This window comes from Lithobates pipiens, unplaced genomic scaffold (genome assembly GCF_037356315.1).
Source record: "Lithobates pipiens isolate NorthernLeopardFrog02 unplaced genomic scaffold, aLitPip1_a1.2 Scaffold_28, whole genome shotgun sequence".
In the NCBI taxonomy this organism is placed as follows: domain Eukaryota; kingdom Metazoa; phylum Chordata; class Amphibia; order Anura; family Ranidae; genus Lithobates; species Lithobates pipiens.
In genome coordinates this window covers 197,936,844-197,959,742 of record NW_027507789.1, presented here as the reverse complement: position 1 = coordinate 197,959,742, position 22,899 = coordinate 197,936,844, and the positions used below count along the sequence as shown (strand labels likewise).

Here is a 22,899-nt window from a genome sequence, read left to right as displayed (position 1 = left end):
CAAGGGGGTGAATACTTTTGCAAGGCACTGTATACAAAAAAACGCCTACAATACAAAATTCCCACTGAATGTAAAAGATGAAATTCATGGAGCGATAAGCACTTGCATCTCTCACGTTTGCAAAGTGAGAAACATTTTGCAAAATGCCGTTAAAAGTTGAAAGTAAACCTGTGTTAGGATTGAAAATGAACACGGCTCAAAGTGAATGGTGCCTTGGCTTGTCTGACATAAACTTCCCACCTACACCTCTGAACCCTAAAAAATCTACAATTTCCTAAATCATGACTTTCCAAAGAAAAAGCATCTCCATAGCCTTAGGGACGTCATTTTCTAACTTTCCACGTTGGAAATTTCACTTAACCTTTAGGTGCTCTCATTTCTTGAAACATTCATCCCATCCAGAAGCATTAATCAACATTTAATAGGATGCAGATTTTAAAATGATTTTATGCTGCTATATGTATAACAGTCTCTCCATATTTATTAACCTCTTGCTTACTGGGCACTTAAACACCCTTCCTGCCCAGACCAATTTTCAGCTTTCGGTGCTCTCACACTTTGAATGACAGTTACTCAGTCATGCAACACTGTACCCAAATTAAATTTTGTCCTTTTTTCCCACAAATAGAGCTTTCTTTTGGTGGTATTTGATCACCTCTGGGGTTTTTATTTTTTGCGCTATAAATGAAAAAAAGACCAAAAATGTTGAAAAAAAACGCATATTTCTTTGTTTCTGTGACAAAATTATGCAAATTATTAATTTTTCGGCATAAATTTTGGCCACTATTTATACTGCTACATATCTTTGGTAAAAATAACCCAAATTAGTGGATATTATTTGGTCTTTGAGAAAGTTAGAGAGTCTACAAGTTGTGGTGCGAATCGCACAAAATTGATCACATCTGATGTACTGGTGGCCTATCTCACTTCTTGCGACCTGAACAAGTCAAGAAAGTATAAATACCCCCCCAAATGACCCCTTTTTGGAAAGTAGACATTCCAAGGTATTTAGTAAGAGGCATGGTGAGCTTTTTGATGTTGTCATATTTTTTCCCACAATTCTTTGCAAAATTTAAGATTTTTTCATTTTTTTTTTTTTTCTCCACAAAATTGTCATTGTAATAGGTTATTTCTCTCACATGGCATGTGTATACCACAAATGACACCCCCCAAAAAATTCTGCTACTCCTCCTGAGTATTACAATACCACATGTGTGGGACTTTTTCACAGCCTGGCCACATAGAGAGGCCCAACATGCAGGGAGCGCCATCACGTGTTCTAGGAGCATAAATTACACATCTAACTTGTTGACTACCTATTACACTTTTGAAGGCCCTGGAGCACCAGGACAATGACACGTGGCACTTATACATGGCACTGATGACAGATGGTACTTATACGTGGCACTGATGACAGATGGCACTAATACGTGACACAGATGACAGATGGCACTAATACATGGCACCGATGACGCGTGACACTGACAGATGGCACTGATAAGTGGCATTGATGACACGTGACACTGACAACAGATGGCACGTGACACTGACAGGTGGCACTGATGACAAATGGCACTGATGAGAGATGGTACTAATATGTGGCACTGATGACAGATGGCATTTATACGTGGCACTGATGACAGATGGCACTGTGGACAAATGGCACTGACAACAGGTGGCACTGAGGACAGATAGCACTAACAGGTGGCACTGGGGGCAGGTGGCACTGGGGGAGGATGGCACTGGGGGAGGATGGCACTGGAGCGGATGACACTTTTTTTTTTTTCTTACGGCCGCTGCAGCCGTTGATCTCTCCCTTCTCACACGCTGTCTGTGTGAGGAGGGAGAGCGACGCTGAGAGATGATCTCATATGAGATCATCTCACATTGGACACGCCGATCGCTCTGTAAACGGCCGCTGTGATTGGCCGTTTACAGCGATCTGTGACTGACTGTGTCCAGGGGACACGGCCAGCACAGAATGAATGAATGAAATACTTGTATAGCGCACAATGCGAACTGAATCGCCTCTAGGCGACAGAACTTCCCTGATGCGCGCACGCGGGAGCGCGCATTGTGGAAGTAAACAGAAGGCCGTTCAGGAACGGCCTTCCGGCAGTTAGCGTCCGCTCTGCAGCGGTATTTTGGCTATAGGGCGGGCGCGAAGCGGTTAAGCTAAGATGCAGGATTGACATTGAAGCTCTGAAATGATGATAAACAAACCATTTCAATTATTCCCCAAAAATATCTGTACCATTTCTTTGACTAAGCCCTACACTGGTGCGATTTGACATGTCAAATCGGCGGCATTTGCCGGCACTGGCATCCTTCCTAATCGGTGCGACGCCGCACTGATTTCAAAAAGTAGTTTTTGTACTACTTTTTGCAATTTCAGGTTACAATTTCCATTGCTGTGTGCAGAAACATGCACAGATGTCTGTGAAATCGGGACTGGCATGCGGAAGCGAGATTATACAAGTTCAGCTGAACTCTCAAGGCTTCAGTGTGAACCTGGGCTTGGTCTACCTTTTGACTCACTTCTGGCGAAGAATTACATGATTTCTCGGCTAACATTAGCTGATGATCTTTATAAGATTAGCATATGCTGTTAGTTTATGCTTATTACTGTCTTTATTGGAATAATTTACATGAGCCCCCGAGGAGCTTTAAAGTGGTGTTGCCACCAAAATATTAAAAAATAGTTTAAAATTCTTAAAAAAAAATAAAAAAATAGATAAATAATTGGGCAAAAATTTTTTTTTTTCACTCACCTCTAAATGCCTGTTGCTAGGGGGTCCCTCGGAGTCTGCCTTCTTCATTGCCCGGTCTGGTGACATCACTTCCCCTCACGCCGCACAGTCATCTGGGACCTGTCACGTGTCCCAAATGACTGCGCAGTGTAACACGACACCATGCGCAGTGGGTGCCCGGCTGTGAAGCCACAGCCGGGTGCCCACAGTAAGAGAGGAGCGGGGAACGAGGGGGGGCTTCGTTCCCCTGCATCGCTAGACCCTGGGACAGTTAAGTGTCCGATTATTAAAAGTCAGAAGCTGCAGTATTTGTAGCTGCTGACTTTTTTAGTTTTTTTTTTTTTTTTTTTTTTTTTAGGGGCACCCCACTTTAAGTGGACTTTTCCCCTCTTTTTTTTTTATTTTATTTTATTATTTTTTTTATTTTATTTTTACCAAGGATGACATCAGCATGCAGCTCCACATGCTGATCTGGAATCGGCTTACATTCGTTTAACGTTTTTTGGTTTTATTTGAAATGACTGTTTCACTTCTGGTTTAGTGAGGCACTGGTAACCACTTCAGCCCCGGAAGGCTTTACCCACTTCCTGACCAGGCCATTTTTTTGCAATATGGCACTGCGTTGTGTTAACTGATAATTGCGTGATCATGCGACACTGTACCCAAATAAAATTTATTTTTTTCACAAAAATAGAGCTTTCGTTTGGTATTTGATCCCCTCTGCGGTTTTTATTATTTTTGCTAGAAACAAAAAAAGACAGACAATTTTGAAAAAAAAGTAATATTTTTTACTTTCTGCTATAAAACATACCCAATAATATTTTTTTTTTAAATCGAATTTCTTCATAAATTTAGGCCAATATGTATTCTGCTACATATTTTTGGTAAAAAAAAAATCCCAATAAGCGTATATCGATTGGTTTGTACAAAAGTTACAGCGCATACAAAATAGGGGGAAGATTTATGGCATTTTATGACTTATTTTTTACTAGTAATGGCGGTGATCAGCAATTTTTAGCGGGGCTGCGACATTGCGGCAGACAGATTGGACACCTAGCTGACATTTTTGACATTTTTTTTTTTTTTTTTTTGTCGAACCAGTGACATTATTACAGTGATCAGTGCTAAAAATATGCATATATAAGAATATCGTCAAAAATTTAATTTATTTCAGTAATTCAATTCAAAAAGTGAAACTCCTATGGTGATTATGGCTTACAGCTAGTGAAGACCAAAAATTCAGTATCTCAGAAAGTTAGAATATTACAAAAGACCAATAAAAAAATATTTTTAATACGGAACTGTTGGCTTACAGAAAAGTCTGTCCATGTACAATATAGTATGCACTCAATACTTGGTCTGGGCCCGTTTTGCATGAATTGCTGCATTAATGTGGCGTGGCAGGGAGGCATTTAGCTTGTGGCACTGCTGGGGTGTTACGGAAGCCCAGGTTGCTTTGATAGCAGCCTTCAGCTCGTCTGCATTGCGACGATGATATGGTTCCCCAAATCATCACTGACTGTGGAAAATTCACACGGGACCTCGTACAACTTGGATTCTGTGCCTCCCCACTCTTCCTCCAGACTTTGGAACCTTGATTTCCAAATGAAATGCAAAATTGTACAGTCATTGATGATTTGAGGAGCCATGTCCTCTGCTGGTGTTGGTCCACTGTGTTTTATCAAGTCCAAAGTCAACGCAGCCCTCTACCAGGAAATTCTAGAGCACTTCATGCTTCCCTCTGTTGACCAGCTTTATGGAGATGCTGATTTTCCCAGCAGGGCTTGGCACCTGCCCACACTACCAAAAGTACCAATACTTGATTTAATGATCATGGTATCACTGTGCTTGATTGGCCAGCAAACTCGCCTGACCTTAAACCCATAGAGAATTTGTGGGGTATTGTCAAGAGAAAGATGAGACACCAGACCCAACAATGCAGATAAGCTGAAGGCTGCTATCAAAGAAACCCGTGATTCCATAACACCTTAGCAGTGCCACAGGCTGATCTCCTCCATACCATGCTGCATCCATGCAGTACTGAATGCAAAAAGAGCCCCGACCAAATATTGAGCGCATACTATACTGTACATGGACATACTTTTCAGTAAGCCAACATCTCTGTATTAAAAATCGTTTTTTTTATTGGTCTTAGATATAGAATTTGGGGTTTTCACTAGCTGCAAGTCAAAATCCTCAACATTTAAAAGAAAGAAATGCTTGAAATATATCACTCTGTGGGTAATGCATCTATTTAAAATAGGAGTTCCACTTTTTTTAATTGAATTACTGAAATAAATTAACTTTTTGATGATATTCGAATTTTATGACCTGCATCTGTAGTGTAGTTTTGAGGAAATGTACATAGATGCTGAACTGACTGAAAACCAACACTTACTTTTAAAGTGGTTGTAAACCCTTACAAACCACTTTGACCTACATGTAAGCCTAGATTAAGGCTTATCTGTAGGCCCAAGAAATATCTCCTAAGCCTACATGGTTTAGGAGATATTTACAAAAAGACAGGCACCACTGTCTACGGAGATTGCGCCGTAGACAGGGGTGCGAGGGCGTACTGAGTATGCCGCTGTTAACAGTGATATGCCATCAGTGGCGGCTCCCATGCGCATGCGCAGGAGTGATGTCGTCGCTGCTCCGGCACTGTGAGTGGCCAGAGCAGCGATACCCGGAAGAAGATGGACGCTCCGTACTACAGGGGACAGTGGTGACATCGCTGACTCCTGTGTCAGTTAAGTAACACATAATGGGCTACTATGCAATACATAGTAGCCCATTATGCTTTACCTTTGCAGGCAAAGCAGAAGTAAAACCCATTAGAGTCTTTAATGGCCCTTGTATGCCAGTGATCGCGGTTTCAGTACTGGGGGGGGGGGGTTTAAATATGTGTAAGGGTCTAAATTGTGTAGGGGTGTAAATTGCAAAAAGCAGTTGCCAATGGCGGCTGATCATAATGGAGGGATGGGACTTTGGTTACCTGTAAAAAGTGATCAGTTGTTGGGTTATTGTACTTTTTGCACCGGTCCGCTAATTGCATATCTCTGCTTTATAGGATTTGTAAATTTAGCCTAAAAAAAGTAACCATTGCACATCTTAAATATTTGCTTTTTATAGGCTTTTCAATGACATACTGATTGTTTGAAATGCATATACAGTATTTGTAGAGCATGTACATACAAAGTAAACATGTAAATTACAAATTTGGAAACCCCCTTTTTAAAATCTTGCTTTAACCCCATTGCCAAGTTCAATATAAGCCAATCACCTTTTCATTGTTCCCTGAGAATACATAATGCATGCTATTTATAGAAGTATACACTAATGTTTGTGCAAACTGAGATTCCATCTGTGTAAATCCATGAAACGCTCCATTTTCCTTACATGTGGAGGATGTTGCTTGTCAAAGTTTTCAAAGTATATCTTGAAGATAGTTTTGAGTCCATTAGTTAGGCTACTCCACCCACGTTAGAGTACAGAAGTTTCAATATGCAGCCACTTACACCAGAGAGTTTGAAAAGAACTGAGCACTTGTTCATTCATCTTTCCAGAAGAAATTTGGGTAACTGTACAATCCTGAAGATTTGTTTAAATGTAATTACCTGTTCCAGTTATATTGTTCCCATGGCTGACATTTCAAAGGCTGTCAGTGGATGGGATGATGAAACGGATTGAATATTCAGAATAGGTTTTAAAGTCAATACATTTCTAAAGTCCTTTTTGTATGTGTACATATGGTAGTGTCTCATTCCATGTGCTGGATTTTGAACGAGACAGGTTCTTAGAAGGGCAGCCAGAATTCAGAACTGTATTAGGAGACTCTTGATATTGCATGAAGGGCATTAATAGAACCGAGAACTGGCTGCATAGAAAAAGCAAACATTTTATAGGCCCGGATAGGTCATTTCAACTGCCTAGAGAGCGTTTCCTTTCTTGGATTAACTCTTTTTTTTTTTGTTTTGTTTTTTCAGAGTTTATATACATGCTGCCTTATAATATCTTCTGGCACACAAACTATACTTGCTGACTCTGAAGACTAAAATCTTCTGTTTTAGGGTCAGTTTTTGGGAGGTTCATATGGTCTTCACAAATGCTCTGCAGAACGTTGAACTTGGATCCAAAATTTTGAAGGCTTGACAGGTGGACACTACTTCCCGAGATGCTAATGGAGTCCAAAGAGCATACCCTAGAAAGTTGCCCTTCCTCTGCATACACCCGAGGCTTGTACAGTTCTGTATCATTCATATTAGTGTTGAGCTTCTGTAAATGACAATACAACATGTCAGTTTTGTAATGGGACAATTCACTACAATTACAGTTCCAATGATCTTTCAAGAAGCAAAAACATTGTTCTGTTTTGTTCATTTAAGGTTCATTTTTGTTCATTAAGGATCTTTCAAGAAGCAAAAAATTGTTCTTGGACTATTTTACCATCAGAGTGATTGCTGTTCATGTAGACTGATTAATTACAGAGCTGTAAGCAATTCAGTGGGAAGTACTGTGGCTTTATCGGACATACGGGTCTTTTTGAATTTTTTTTTTTAAAGTTTTCTTTGTTTAAATAATGCCATGCATGAAACCAAAGACTCAAACTCTTTCATCTGATTCAATTCAAAGCTATGTTATTTTTAACTGACAATTGAAAAAAATGCCTCTTAGTGCTTTAGCAGCTTTTGAAGAATTCATGTAGCATGTGTCTAGTTGAATAATACCTGGGCTTGACCACACAAAGATGAACGGAATCACCACTTAATATAGTTGGACTGATTTGCTGCTCCCTTTCAAAGTGCCCAGGAACAAATACAAATGACCAGGGACTCTGCATGAAGTTTCCTACACAGAGTCAGAGTAGGGCACAGTGCACCCCTAGGGAATGTAGCAGATTTTGACCACAGCTGCACGCCCACATAAGGATTGCAATAGTCACAGGGACACTGACCCCTTTTCTTTACCTTGTACTGGCACTGACTTCAGAAACCAGCTGCTTACAGGTACGTTTTCTCTTGTGATGTGTTAGGAAGGTGCATGGTTGGGCCCCTGCACATTCACTAAACCATAGAGTTCAGGGTAGTTCGCCTTGTGGATGATCTGGCCCTGCCCTGAACACCATTGGCAACATGAGTTTAACAAGGCACATATTTTTAGGTAGTGCTTTTTCATGCTCACTTTTTGAACAGAGAGGATTCCTCTATTCACCTTGCTTTTAGTGTGTATTTTTTATTGTTTGTGTTTTTAAACTATCGTATATGCCGACCCGAATATAAGCCGAAGCACCTAATTTTACCCCAAAATACTTATTGACTCGAGTATAAGCCTAGGGTGGGAAATGCAGCAGCTACCAGTAAATATTATGCTTCATAAAGCTTATGGGAAATTAAAAGCTTTATTCTATTTTTTTTTTTTTTTCCGTTGTACACAGTAAATGGCAAAAGAGGTATAGTAAATATAGTGAAGCCATGCTCATTTAGAATGCCCAGTTATGTGCAAATGAAAATAAATAGAAAGATCACACGTTCATGTTATTCGCTAGGTGAGTATTCACATTGCTGAGTGAACAGTCTCTACATCTTTAGTAAGTCAAGCTCCCTGTTTTGTGGCTCTAAACGTTCCCCGTGGAAGCATCTACACAGAATCACTTCATCCCGTACTCCCAATTTGGTACACATTTGACAAGTTACCCCAAATATCCAGTGGTTGCTGCAATGGTGGACAGTTCTCTGTGCATTGCATGTTTTAGGGATTGAAAAAAGTGATCCTCTGTTTTTTACATCCTATATTGGCCACTGGCTGTGCCCTTTATGCAGTAGGGAAGAGATCTGCTGGCATAAGTTAGGTGGTGGGGAGCATTCAGAAGCATGGTGCAAAAGCTTTATTCTAGTTTCATACCAAGAACTGTGTATGTGAGATCGCACCTCCTATGACACACGGCACAGTGATTCCTAGCATTGGCTCACTGTGCCATCTGTCACAAGAGGAGACGGGACATCGTTATGCGGCTGGCTGCATGGAGATCTGACACAGCATGGGATGGAGGGGAAACTCAAAGGGACACCGGGCCAATTCACGAGCGTCACCCAGCAGCAAGGCCCCGCCCCTTTTTCTCCTCCATTTCGGAAATTTTTTTACTCATTGGAGTATAAGCCGAGGTGGGTTTTTTCAGCCAAAAAAATGGGCTGGAAAACTCTGCTTATACTCGAGTATATACGGTACATATGATTATTAAGTTATTCACAGAGTGAAGTAGGCATTCTTCCTCCTACCACCAACCTACCTACCTAGCACTTGACCGCCAAGTTAAGGGGGATTTTTCTGCTCTCTGACCACTGCTGTAAGCCCTTGTACACACGATCGGAGATTCCGACGGAATGTGTCCGATCGGAGTGTTTTGTCGGATATTCCGACTGTGTGTGGTATGCATTGGACTGTTTCCATCGGACCAAATTTTCCAACTTGCCGGAAATATTTTCCGACAAGATTCCCCCGATCGGACATACTCCGATCATGTGTAGAGAATTCCGATCGTACAAAGTGCCGCACATGCTCAGATCAAATTCCTACATCAAAGCTATTGGCTACTAGCCTGAACGTAGTCCCGTCGTAACAAAATAACGTCATCACATTCTGAATGATCAGATTTTCCGACAACTTTGTCCGACCGTGTGTATGCAACAGTTTCGGACAAAATCCGTCGGACAAAATCCGACGGATTTGGTTGTTGGAATCTCCGACCGTGTGTACAAGGGTTTAGAGGGATTTATCCCTCTACTAAACACCAACATAAGAGAGCATGTTGTTTTCTATTGACCACCAATGTAAAGGGGATTAGAGGGCATTTTTTTCTGCCATACATATAAGGGAGAAGTCTTCCTTTTACTGACCACCTACATTAAGGGAGAATTCTTCTCACTGACCAGCAGTATAAGAGATTTAGGAGTCCACCCTTTTTTGAAGCATAATGGAGCCTTTGGCTCTAATCACGTGCTTAACAAAAACAACTTTGGAATCCATGTGTCCGGCGCCCAACATGTAGATTAGGAGGCCGGATGCATGGGTAGGGTGGTGGTGCCTTTGCGCCCTGCATTTAGGGCCACCACTGGCAGTGACCCAGGCCACTGACTTTCAATAGGATGACCACTTTATAGAACCCTGTGCCCATCGAATGCATAAGCACTTATCCTCTTGCTGATGACCAACATAAGGGGGCATTCTTCCTCCTACTGACCACCAATGTAAGGGGACACCCTTCCTTCTACTGAATACCAACCTAAAGGTGCTTTATTTCTTCCCACTGGCCACATAAGGGTGGTTTTTTTTTTTTTTTTGTGTTTTTGTTTATTTTTTCTAAATCCTTGCTTCAAGTTTTTGGTTCAAAATGTATTAAAGCAGAGAAACATAGATAACCAACATATTTATAGAAGGAAATGGCAGCATTTTTTCTTTCTCTGTGCAGGTTATGTATAAAAACAGCCATGAACTGCCACCCTCTATAACAAAAGTCTTGATTTAAAAAGTAAGAAGTGTTAGCATGCAATCAACAACGTCAAATTTGTAAACCTAAAGGGCCGTTTCATTGGCAGACTTGATGAAGTGTTACTTTACTGTCCCTTTTTTTTTTTTTTTTTTTATTCAGGACACATTTTGTATGTATTATATTTTTAGACTCTGTAATGCAGTATAATGGAATGGAGCATAACACTTGAGGACTGGAGTGTTTTTGAGTAAAGACTGTAATTTCTTAGTACAGAATCATTATTTTTTCCTGTGTGCTGATTTGTGTTAGATCTGGAAGCAATCATTAAGTGTCTAAAATAGAATATAGTCTCTCCTTTACAGAGAAACCTATAGTATTAAATCTCATATCTTGGAGCATTATTACAGTGTAAAGATTCTATAATAATTATGTCATGGAAGATACCCCAGGAAAATAGACTGTGAATTGGATATTTTGAAATGTTTCGCTATATATGAGAAGTTGTGAGGAATCGATGAATATTAACATTACAAAATTGCAGGAAATGTAGCTAGAATGTGGTAGAACTCCGAAAGAAAAATACAGTCCCTTATGGAATTGGTAGACGTGAAGGTCACTGTACATTGGGACTGCTTCACCTGTGATATATACATTTTCTCCCCATCCAGTTTTGTGATACAGATGTCACTTCAGATTGCACAACCAGGTAGGTGGCACCATTTCCTGGTTTAGCTTTCAGCTTCACATGTCGACTCTCACTTGACTCCTGCCTGCTTATAGGACAAGAAGTTCATACCTCCAGAACACTTGTTCACTGGCAGAAAGGAAAGTGAGATGGGCAGGGAAAAGGATGGTAGTTGCAGGGAGACTAATCCTCCATTCCTCCTGCATGTTTGTACCTGGATGCTGGACCAGGCACCTGTGTGCCACCAAAAAGCAAGAAGGAAGGGGATAAAAGCTATAATTTCTAAGAGGCTTCTTCTCTCCCTGTTTTATGTTCCAATTCTTTCTGCATGTGTGTGAGCCCTTGTACACACGGTCGGACATTCCGACAACCAAATCCTTCGGATTTTGTCAGACGGATTTTTTCCGAAACTGTTGCATACACACGGTCGGACAAAGTTGTCGGAATGTTCGATCGTTTAGAACGTGATGGCGTTATTTCGTTACGACGGGCCTACGTTCAGGCTAGTAGCCAATAGCTTTGGTGTAGGAATTTTATCGGAGTATGCGTGGCACTTTGTCCGATCGGAATTCTCTACACATGATCGGACAAGGTCCGATCGGATCATGTTGTCGGAAAAGCTTACCGACAAGTTGGAAAACTTGGTCCGTCGGATACTCCAACGGAAACAGTCCGATGAAGACCACACACAGTCGGATTATCCGACAAAACAGTCCGATCGGACACATTCCGTCGGAATCTCCGACCCTGTGTACAAGGGCTAAGTCTACCACTCACTGTGCACTTTTTATCAAAGCTATGCACTTTCTTGGGAATTCTTCCCCCTGACTGCGGACACTGGGGCAATTCTGCCTCCTGATCCCCAGGGCTTTTTTTTTTTTCTTCGACTGCCTTCCACTGACCCTAATTCAAAATTTAATTCTGAAGTAATTTGTGAATGTAATGCTGCGTACACACAAGCAGACTTTTCAACGGACTCGGTCCGACGGTCTTTCCGACGGACTTTCGACAGAGTTCTGACAGACTTTGCGAATGAATGAACTTGGCCACACACAATCACACTAAAGTCCAACGGATTTGAACGTGATGACGTGTGACCGGACTAGAATAAGGAAGTTTGAAGCCAGTAGCCAATAGTTTCCCTAGCGTCGCTGTTTGTCTGCCGGACTAGCATACAGACAAGCGGATTTTTCGATAGGAACTGGATCCGGCGAATGAAACATGTTCCATTTCTAAAGTCTGTCGGATTTTTGCAAATCAAAAGTCCGCTGCAGCCCACACACGATCGAATAGTCCGCCGGAATCGTTCCGTCAGACCTTTGATGCCGAAAAGTCCGCTCGTGTGTACGGGGCATTAGGGGTATAACAAATGTGTGTACTGTGTACTGTGAATAGGTTTAGGCTCTATTTAACCATGCCTCTTAAAGTCATGCCCGGTGTTCAGCATCATTTGGCCAAGCCCACATTTGTCAGTTTGCATAGTCCCTCCAGGTGTCCCCTTTTTCTCAAGTTGGTTAAAAAAATTGCAAAGCGAAACCAGGAAAGATCATGCAATCTATAAATTGTGTGGATCACAAGACTGGCTAAACTATATTACAAATTCTCTGAAAAGTAAATCCGTACATATTCAGTGTTCTAATGGAGTTTTTTGTACTTTGCATCTCTAGACAGTCTGCTAGTACCGTATTTCAGATGTAAAAGGTCAGCAAAATTAGCTTGTGTGTTTCATGACCGGTTTCTTTGAACCTGTGTCTTTTTAATACGTCAATACTACGCATCAAGTCAACTAAACTCCTGGGATATTGATCTGGTCAGTGAAGTAGCAGAGGAGGTTGCTAATCAATTTCATGAACACCAAAGCAGCTAAAACTAAGGCCGCGTACACACGCGGGGACTGTTCGCTCAACTTTGTCCGCTGAACAGTGTTTCGGCGGACAGTCCGCTCGTGTGTGGGCTTTCAGCGGACAGTTTCAGCGGACAGTCTGCTGAACAAAGTTTTTCGGAAATTCCGAAAAACTGTCCGCTGAAACTTTGTTTCAGCGAACAGTCCCCTCGTGTGTAGGCTTGTTCGTCAAACTAAGTTCCGCGCATGCTCAGAAAGGATTTACATGCCGAAGTTTGCATTGCAGTGTATAGGACGTCGTTTTCTAGTCCCGTCGTACGTGCCGTTCACGTCATTGCGCACGGTTTCAGCGGACTGTTCGTTCGTCGTGTGTGGGCAAGTCCGTCCATGCTAATTTTGAGCGGACTGTCCGCTGAAACTGTTTGACGGACAAAGTTGGGCGAACAGTCCCCGCGTGTGTACGCGGCCTAACAGGTGCACTAGATGGGCAACAATGAGATGACCTCATTGACCTCATTGAATTGTTTTACGGGTGGAGGCCACTGACATTCTTTTTTCCCTACTCCTTTTTTCTGACTGTTTTTTTACTAGCTTTGCATTTGGCTAGGGTCAGTGTCACTGTTGGTAGTATGAGGCAATACCTGACCCCTATAAAGGTTGCACAGGCAGTCCAACTCCTCCTTGATCGCAGATCAATACATGCCATTGCCAGAAGGTTTGCTGTGTCTCCCAGCACAGTCTTAAGAGCATGGAGGAGAATTTAGGAGACATGCAGTCACTCTAGGAGCGCTGGACTGGCCATAAAAGGCCCTTAACCCATCAACAGGACCAGTATCTGCTCCTTTGTGCAAGGAAGAACAGGATGAGCACTGCCAGAGCCCAACAAAATGACCTCCAGCAGGCCACTGGTGTGTCTGTCTCTGACCAAACAATCAGAAACAGACTTCATGAGGGTGGCCTGAGGGCCCGACATCCTCTAGTGGGCGCTGTGCTCACTGCCCAGCACTGTGGAGTTTGGAGTTTGTATGGCATTTGCCATTGAACACCAGAATTGCCAGGTCCGCCACTGGCACCTTGTGCTTTTCACAGATAAAGAAGAGAAGCCAAGGAGAACGTTATGCTGTCTGTAACATTGTTCAGCATGACCAGTTTGGTGGTGGGTTAGTTATGGTCTGAGGTGGCATATCCATGGAGGGACGCACAGGCTAGACAATGACACCATGACTGCCATTTATGTATCGGGATGAAATTCTTGGTCCCATTGTCAGACTCTATGCTGGTGCAGTGGGTCCTGGGTTCCTGCTGGTGCACAACAAAGCCCAGCCTCTCATGGCGAGCATATTCAGCTAGTTTGTGGAGGATCAAGGAATTGATACCACGCTTGCCTGACCTAAATCCAATAGAACCTCTGGGACATTATTTTGTTCCATGCAATGCCGCCAGGTTGCACCTAAGTCTGTTTAGGAGCTCAGTGATGCCCTGATCCAGATCTGGGAGGAAATGCCCCAGGGCACCATGCGTGGTCTCGTTAGGAGTATGCCCTGACATTTTCAGGTATGCATACAAGCACGTGGGGGCCATACGAAGGACCATTTTGAGTTGTTGCAATGAAATTTCAGCTAAAATGGACTAGCCTTCTGCAAAAAAATGTCACTTTGCTTTTTGGGCTTCTTTGAATTTAGCCCTCTTTAGGTTGAGCATTTTCATCAAATGATGTGGCATCCTTTCATTCCTAACACAGTACCCAGTTCATATCAGCATACATATCCAGCATGATATTTTCCCCCATTGAGATCTGATGTGTTTTCAAAGTGTTCCTTTAATTTTTTTTGAGCAGTGTTTTTTGCACACAGACCTGTTCAGTTGCCCCATAGTGTTTGACTGGATTTTTCAACAGTGTGTGCAGCTGTTTGTCTGCTTTAAGGTCTATGGAGGTTTTTTGGGGTTTTTATTTACCTGTAGTAAAGCGGACTCCAGGGTTTTTAGCGGTTTTCTTTGCAGGGAAAGGCTACTGGCAGTCACAGAAGAATATTGTCTAATTGCCTGCAGAAAGAGGTTCAAACAAGAATATAAATATTCATATAATGGCTAAAAGGTGCAAGTTAATCCAGAACTCCAATGGTTTTTGTAAGTGACCCAAAAATAAACATAAAAATACCATCAATTTGTGTAGGTGATTCAAAGAAAATAAAATATACAATAGAAGTCCTCTCCGTGTCGTCACAGTAAGCAGCATAGAGGCTTACCAGAAAGCAATGATCCCCTGCATTAGGGTGGTCAAAATATACCTGCATAAAAACTCTACGGCTTGCATCCTCCTTAATCTGTAATCAACCTCATGTAGTCCAGTGTAAATACTGTATATAAAAGGAAGAGTCAAATGATGTGACTCCACAAATACTTTAATAAAAAAAAAAAAACATTTTTGGGTTTTGACAGTTACCCACTTTGGCCCCTCCTCCTTCCCCCCGCAGCCGGCCCATTGACAAAGCGCATCACATTTGCGCAGTAGGAAACCAGCTGTGAAGCCTTGCGGCTTCACAGCCAGTTTCCCTTAGCCAAGATGGCGGCGCCAGCACCCGAGAGCCGATTTAAGAATCTGTTCGGGTGAGGACACCGCTTGATGTCTGGATAGGTAAGTGCCCTAATAGTAAATGGCAGCAGCTACAGTATTTGTGGCTCCAGACTTATAATTGTTTTTTCTACTCCAACATAAAATGGTAGTAACAGCTCTGTATGGAAAACCCCATTTCGGGGACATGGTGATGCACTTCTGGTTGCGTATGGTGGTTGGAGATAGCTTTCTGGTAAGCCCCCATGTTCACCGTGGTGAAGTAAAGAGCACTGGCGAAGATTTTGGAGTCAGTGTTTCACACTGTAACTTTGTGGACTTTCTACATACAGACTTGTGTTGTATAATTTCTATCACCTACACTATTTGACGCGTCTCACTTTTTATGATTGCTTATTTTTTTTGGGTCACATACAAAAACCATTGGCGTTCTTGATGAAGGTGGTTGTAAACCCTTGCCTATACCCAGTCAAGTGACTGGCCTTGGGTAATACAGAGGTGAAACAAATCCTCCTACATAAGTTTAACACTACACATACTTTACTCAAAACACTATATAAATATGCTTTTAATAGATTACATATTGGGAGAGACTTACTAAAACTGGAGTTTGCAAATCCTTTGCAGCTCTGCATAGCTTCCAGGTTTTATTATGAAAGATTAATTTAACAAGCTAAAGTTAGAAGCTGATTGGCTACCATACACAGCTGTACCAGATTGAGTGCTCCGGTTTTAGTAAATCTCCCCCATTGTGTGAGGAGCATTTCAATATATGATCACTATATTGTGTGTGTGATTAACTTACAGTATGCCTTAAGGAATGGGTGCGATTGACGTGGCCATATCTTTTCTGCATGTGATAGCTCTGAAAAATAAAACATTTTATTGAATGGACTGCTATAGAATATAGATAACTATAAAGCCGCATAATTGGAAATACATTCATTATTTCATTGCAAAAAATACTATTAAAAGAGTAATGTCACACTTCAATTAAATAATAAGATAAAGGAAGGTGGGACTTTAAATGAGGCTATTGATTTGTGGGGGTGAGATAATTAGAAAATATATGTAATTGGCTTATTGAGTCAGACCAGTATGATCAAACGTTATACCCCTCAACGGGGTGGAGTATCTCCGTTGAGGGGTATAACATTTGATCATACTGGTCTACTTGCGTTTTTGTTGTTGTAGCGGCCACAACTCTTACTGTGCAGCCTTGACTTGTTGGGCTTACCGGTTACCTTCTCTTGGCCTGCTCCTCCACTTCTAGGGGTTCCCAGGGTTGACACCCAACGACTTGCACACTGACACAGATGAGGTCCTTTCAAGAAGGTTTATTTTGCAGTAGAACTTTCACAACACTGTCTCTTAGGGAACAGAGGGCACGGGTGAAGAACTCGGGTACCTTGAACTGCAGGTTTAACAAAGTCTTTAAATCCACCCAGAGAGTAGCCACTCGCAGCTGGGTACTTCAAGGCTGAACAGATCTCTAGCCAGAGATCATGGCAGTCAGCACGTTGACTCAAAACTTGAACAATCAACTGAACAAGAACCTTTTTCCACCGTACCTGGAACGTTTTCCGCTTCCTCAATGGTACTGGAAAAGTGTCCTTCCCAACTCGGTAACCAGGCATTTCTGATGCCACTTGCCGTCCCTCCTCCCAAGAGTCCTCCCCCGGTCACTTCCACGAGCTGCGGTGTCCCTCCAAGCTGAGAGCACACCCGGACACTTTGAATCCTCCCTCAGTTACACTGCCTCAGACCAGCCGGCTCCGAGACTCGGGAACAGACGGATCCCTACCCTAGACCAGGCGGGTCTATCAGGGGCCACTAACAGGAACATGTTGCGGTGTGTCGAAATGCCCCGTGATCGGGACCCTTCACGGGGCTACCCCGGTCCTGGAACCAGAACAGACCACATGGGTCTCGCGAACAACTCCGGAACCCTGAACATGTGACCCACACCTGTTTAAGTACCCCCTCCCAGACTCCTCAGCAGGCCCCGGCACTCCCGCTGATTGGCTCCAAAAGGGCCATACGCAAACATCCAACCAGACTTAGTTCTAGCCTGTCATGTGCACCTCACCATTCACATGACCAGGCAGAACCCCAAAATATAGCCTGGCCAGACTGGTGTTAAGGCCTACCTACACAATTAACCCTCAGAACCTTAGTGTCCTAAAGCAAAAATTTAATTTACAATGCGTGTGACGTTTGATCCCCAATGTCATCCGCTACATTGTCTTTTATAGAGTTGCATGCATCTGCCCCTGAAGAGTGGTATTATCCACGAAACACGTCAGCCTTATAGAATGCATTCTCATGCCTACTGATAGGAACCTACTTGGACTCAATATCCACAACCAAATGATTATACCGTGTTTCTTACCATTGATTACACTGCAGAGTGACATTTAGATGGTGTGTACACCTATGAATTTGCAATAATTCATTTTATCTATATTAAATCTCTTGTCCATTTTATAAGCCGTCCCCTTGATATGTATATGTAATGTATTCATTAGGTCAACACCATGTGTGTGTGTGTATACATATTAAACCTTTCTACTATGTGCATCATTGTTATATATTGTCAGACTCAATGTGCCAATTAAATATATTTTCTAATTATCTCACCCCCACACATCAATAGCCTCATTTAAAGTCCCACCTTCCTTTTTCTTATAACTGAACCAGGGATGGAGGCACACACCATATGCTTAATTTAAAGTTCCAAACTCCCCCCCTATTATTCCACTTCAATTAAATGAGTCAATAAATTATACAGTATATTGCAAAAAAGGTGCTTACATGAGAAATTTCACACAATTTACCCAAAAGCTAAATTCCAGTCAGCCTTTTTTTTTCCCCCAGCCACCCCTCTTTGCTGGTTGTGTGGATATTAAGGGGCCACATTCTAAAAACAGAGCAAGGAATAGGGTGTGTATTCTTATACGACCCCCTAGACCAGGGATCTCCAAACTATGACCAGTATTTGTCTCTCTGCAAGATTTATTCTGGCCCTTTGATGTAACAGGGGTCCTCATGGGTGGGGCTCTGATATACAGCAGGGACAGTGATAGGCTCAAGGGTATTTAGAATTTCAATGCTTTTGTTTTACTAAGGTTTTCCCTGTTCCAAATAGCATTATGCTGATTATTTGTAAAATCTATACGATGTGGCCCCCATACGGAAAAGTTTGGATAGCCCTGCCCTAGACTAAACAAGCTTTTAAACATTAGTGAGGGGAGGGGTGGCAAGATATAATATATTTACAATTGTAGTGCTTTCCCTGTAGGAGCCGCTTAGTAGTTTTGCCCAGATCTTTTTCCCAGTAGTTTCCTCACAGCACAACACACTGTTCAATCACTCTTCAGGCTCATTCACCAGTCCAGGGGTATGCTTTATTGTAGAACTTGGATAGGTAATGGTAGGATACTCCAGTAACCCTTAGCAATGATTTGAGGACACTGAACTTTCTCTTGCAGAACTATGAGCCAAGCTCTTGCATTTGGCTCTCTTACATTTCCCCATTCTGCCGTGTGACACAACAGAGATTGCTGCTCCCTGTCATAAAGGAGCAGTGATCTCTGTCATGTGAGTGGAAGCCCATTCCCCCACCATTTGAATCACTCTCGAACACTTAGCCCCTTGATTGTCCCCTAGTGTTTATAGCACTGATCGCTGTATAAATGCCAATGGCCCCAAAATAGTGTCAAAAGTGTCCGATGTGTCTGCCATAATGTCGCAGTCACAATACAAATCGCAGATCGCCATTACTAATAATATATTTTTTTTTAAATGCTATAAAACTATCCCCTATTTTGTAGACACTATAACTTTTGCACAAACCAATCAATATACACGTATTGCATATATTTTATTTATTTTTTACCAAAAATATCGGCCTAAACTGTGGAAACCTTTTTTTAAATATTCGTGTGGGATATTTATTATAGCAAAAAGTAAAAAATATTGCTTTTTTTTTTTTTTTTTTTGTCGCCTTTTTTTTGTTTATAGTGCAAAAAATAAAGACCACAGAGGTGATCAAATACCACCAAAAGAAAGCTCTATTTGTGGGGAAAAAAGGGATGTCAACTTTTGTTTGGGTATAACGTCGCACAACCTTGCAATTGTCAGCTAAAGCGACGCACTGCTGAATCGCAAAAAAATGCTCTGGTCAGGAAGGGGGTAAAATCTTCCGGGGGTGAAGTGGTTAAAGCAACTTGTGTTAGGGCAGCTAGAATGCTCATTTGTATGGTCCCTTTTTGTTTCAGATCTGATTTTTTTTTTTTTTTGATTTTTTTTTTTCCCTTCCGCACATAGAGCTTTCTGTCAGTGTTAACATTTTATTTCATTATATATTTTATTTTTTTATTTTTTACATAAAAATTTGGATAACATAAAAAGCAAATTGCAATGTTGATCTTCGGGGGGATTAATATAGGTGGCTGCTGGGAATGCCCAGGTAGCCAGAAATGTATTGTTCATGAAAATGACATGCAGAACACAGATGCATGGGATATTCTTATGTTGACTGCGGCTTACCGAATGTCGTCGTCTGTTAGCTCGATCAAAGGACGCCGCCCCTGCTGCTATTCGGTTTCCGGCATGACCATTAAAGCCTTGCACCTAGGAGCACAGAGATTTATTTGAGCTACGTGTTTATACATCAAAACGTAAGACAGCGCTACATACATCGCCACTGGATTTACATACCTGTATACTGTTTGAGCGTGCAACTCTAACTTTATTTTGCCCCGCCCCCGATATAGCAGATGCCTGCAATGCAATATGAACAAATCTGTTTTTAGATATTTCATTCATTAGCTATGGATGCTTACATGTGTTTTGCTAATAACCTAATAGTTCTTAACCAATATCTTTTATCAACGTGAAAATATATAATTTTTTTTTTTTTTGCAAGTTTTTCACAATTTGACGTAAACTTTTCACCATTTTGGTGACTGAATGAATGTTAGATTACAACCCCACGGGTCCTAGGTTTGATTGCCACCAAGGGAAAAATCCAGTATATGGGATTTGAATATTCTGCCTGTGTTTATGCTCCAGCTTGCATACATGATCCAGAAACCTACCTGTTAAGCTACTTGGTGACAGGCGGTTCATTGTTCTGTGTAATGACTGTTGAAATGTCATGTGCAGGGCCGCCATCAGGGGGGTATAGCCGTCACAACTGTAAGGGGCCCCGGAGAAGAAGGCAGGACAGGTGAAGGGGAGCTGTGCTGTGCAGTACAGAAATGATTTCACAGCTTCTGCTGTTCTTGTGTCATTGAGCTCAGACATCAAGCTCTTTAATGCCACCTCTGGCTACTATGTGTATGTGCACCCATCATGTGATTTGTACTGTGCTTCTCAGCAACATGTTGTCAGCTTTGTGAAAATGGGCTGGGACCAGGTAGGAAGACCTTTTTTACAAGTAGGGGCTGTGAGGGAAAGGAAGGGGGGCGGTTTGTGTATAGGGAGGGGCCAGAGCCCTGTGTGTTTACAGGTTTGTGTATGTGAGGGGCTGCCATATACAGGTGTGGGGCTCTGACCTATATACAGGTATGAGGGGGGCTGATGTATATACAGGTGTGTGTGGGGGGCCAACATATATACAGGTTTGAGGGGGCTGACATATATACAGGTGAGGGGGCTGATATATATACATGTAGCCCCGGCTCCCGACGAGCACGTGCTATATGTTTTTTTCAATTTAATATTCCTAAAACCACAGTTGGGTTTTGGGGTTAATTATGCCAAATTATGGTTTCAGTACCAGTCTTGCTGGGTTGCACTGGGTTCTCCTTGGCCACAGGTGTCACTGTCACCACTGGCAAGTGTGAGAACGCGGTTTAGCTAGGCGTATTGAATGCCATTCTTTCACGGAACCAGCCCAGTGGGAGTGTTATCCTGCTATGCATTCTGGGAGAGGGTATTTAAGGTACTGACATCATGTGCTTTGGGTTCTGGTCCAGAAGATTCTTCTGTTTGTTTGGTCCTGGCCCTCCTGACCAGCCACCATGGCCCTCATGGCCTGGGGTGCAGATCCATCCAATTCCAAGTCTCGGGCTGGATAGCCTGAGGCGAAGTAACTGAAAGGAGGATTCAAAGGTGGTCCAGTGCCGTCTCACCTGAGGAGAGGCCAAGCAACTGGAGAAGCACCCAGGGAAGGACTCTTCAGGAGGAGGCTATGCATAAGGCTGGCTCTTCTGAAGGAGCCTGGAGGCTCAGTTGAAGGACACTAAATGGATTTACACTCATACGGTATCGCCGGACCGGCTGCAAGATACTGCTACTGCATGATAGCTCTTTAAATTTACCTATGCTCCTCAGTTACATTCAAGTCTGTGGCAGAGACTTTGTTCTACTTAAACACTCTATCGGCTGCTAGGCCTGGTGAGAGGGGGTCTATCCGGTAGCTGTGAGAATCCAGTTGTGAAGTGGTAATTCTCTGGATTTCTATAGTGAGAAACTTCCTATTTCTGCAGTTCCAAAAAAGTACCTGAACTTCCTTCCTAACCTTCTACCCTTCATTTAAGAGACTGTGTTATCCTTTAAATAAATATCCCAAAAAGAGGATCCAGTGTCAGTCTCTGCAGTTCTTTGGGCCATCTACCACGGAATACCCATAGACACATACGAGGTCAAGACGGTAACGGTAAGTCCAATAAAACCAGCAGCTCCTTCGGGGGTTAGTGCTACATACAGGTGTAAGGGGGCTGACATATATACAGGTGCGGGGGGGGGCTGACATATATACAGGTGTGAGGGGGGCCGACATATATACAGGTGTGAGGGGGGCCATAATATATACAGGTGTGAAGGGGGGCCGACATATATACAGGTGTGAAGGGGGGGCTGACATATATATACAGGTGCGAGGGGGGGGCTGACATATATACAGGAGCGGGGGGGGCTGACATATATACAGGTGTGAGGGGGGCCGACATATATACAGGTGTGAGGGGGGGCCGACATATATACAGGTGTGAGGGGGGGCCGACATATATACAGGTGTGAGGGGGGCCGACATATATACAGGTGTGAGGGGGGGCCGACATATATACAGGTGCGAGGGGGGCCGACATATATACAGGTGTGAGGGGGGCCGACATATATACAGGTGTGAGGGGGGGGCGACATATATACAGGTGCGAGGGGGGGCCGACATATATACAGGTGCGAGGGGGGCTGACATATATACAGGATTGCTGAGGGGGGCTAAGTGTGTACAGGTGAGGTGGCGGGTGTGCGAATTCAGTGTGGGCAAGCCCTGGGGAATGTTGGTATTCAGGCTCGGGGGGGGGGGGGGGGACAAAGCTGTGTAAGGGGCCCAAAAATTTCTGATGGCTGCCCTGGTCATGTGTAACAGAAAGTACAGAAGATTAGCTGCAGGCTCGGAGCAGAAACATTAAGGAAATATTGCCAAGCCATTGCAGTAAAGGCAATCCTGCCCATTTGCGGTGGACTGATTTGTAATTGTTCATATAGGCATTTCTGTAGCTGCTAATTAAAAAAAAAAAAAATAATAATGATAATTTAGAGTTACTGATA

At 42.7% G+C, this 22,899-nt stretch overlaps 1 protein-coding gene and 1 long non-coding RNA gene across 2 annotated transcripts in view; one reads left to right on the top strand and one right to left on the bottom strand.

The window, feature by feature from the left end:
• Nucleotides 1–22,899, top strand: part of LOC143936005 (uncharacterized) — a 356,680-nt gene that overhangs the window by 48,603 nt on the left and 285,178 nt on the right. The window lies entirely within an intron of this gene.
• Nucleotides 5,853–22,899, bottom strand: part of LOC143936003 (cadherin-like protein 26) — a 157,555-nt gene continuing 140,508 nt past the window's right edge. Inside the window, exons 16-20 of the mRNA XM_077460265.1 lie at nucleotides 20,059–20,121; nucleotides 19,888–19,971; nucleotides 16,142–16,201; nucleotides 14,721–14,807; nucleotides 5,853–7,025 (exon numbers count right to left, since the gene is read on the bottom strand). Of these exons, the coding sequence (XP_077316391.1) occupies nucleotides 6,780–7,025; nucleotides 14,721–14,807; nucleotides 16,142–16,201; nucleotides 19,888–19,971; nucleotides 20,059–20,121 (540 nt within the window). The 3' untranslated portion in view covers nucleotides 5,853–6,779. The remainder of the gene's footprint in view (nucleotides 7,026–14,720; nucleotides 14,808–16,141; nucleotides 16,202–19,887; nucleotides 19,972–20,058; nucleotides 20,122–22,899) is intronic.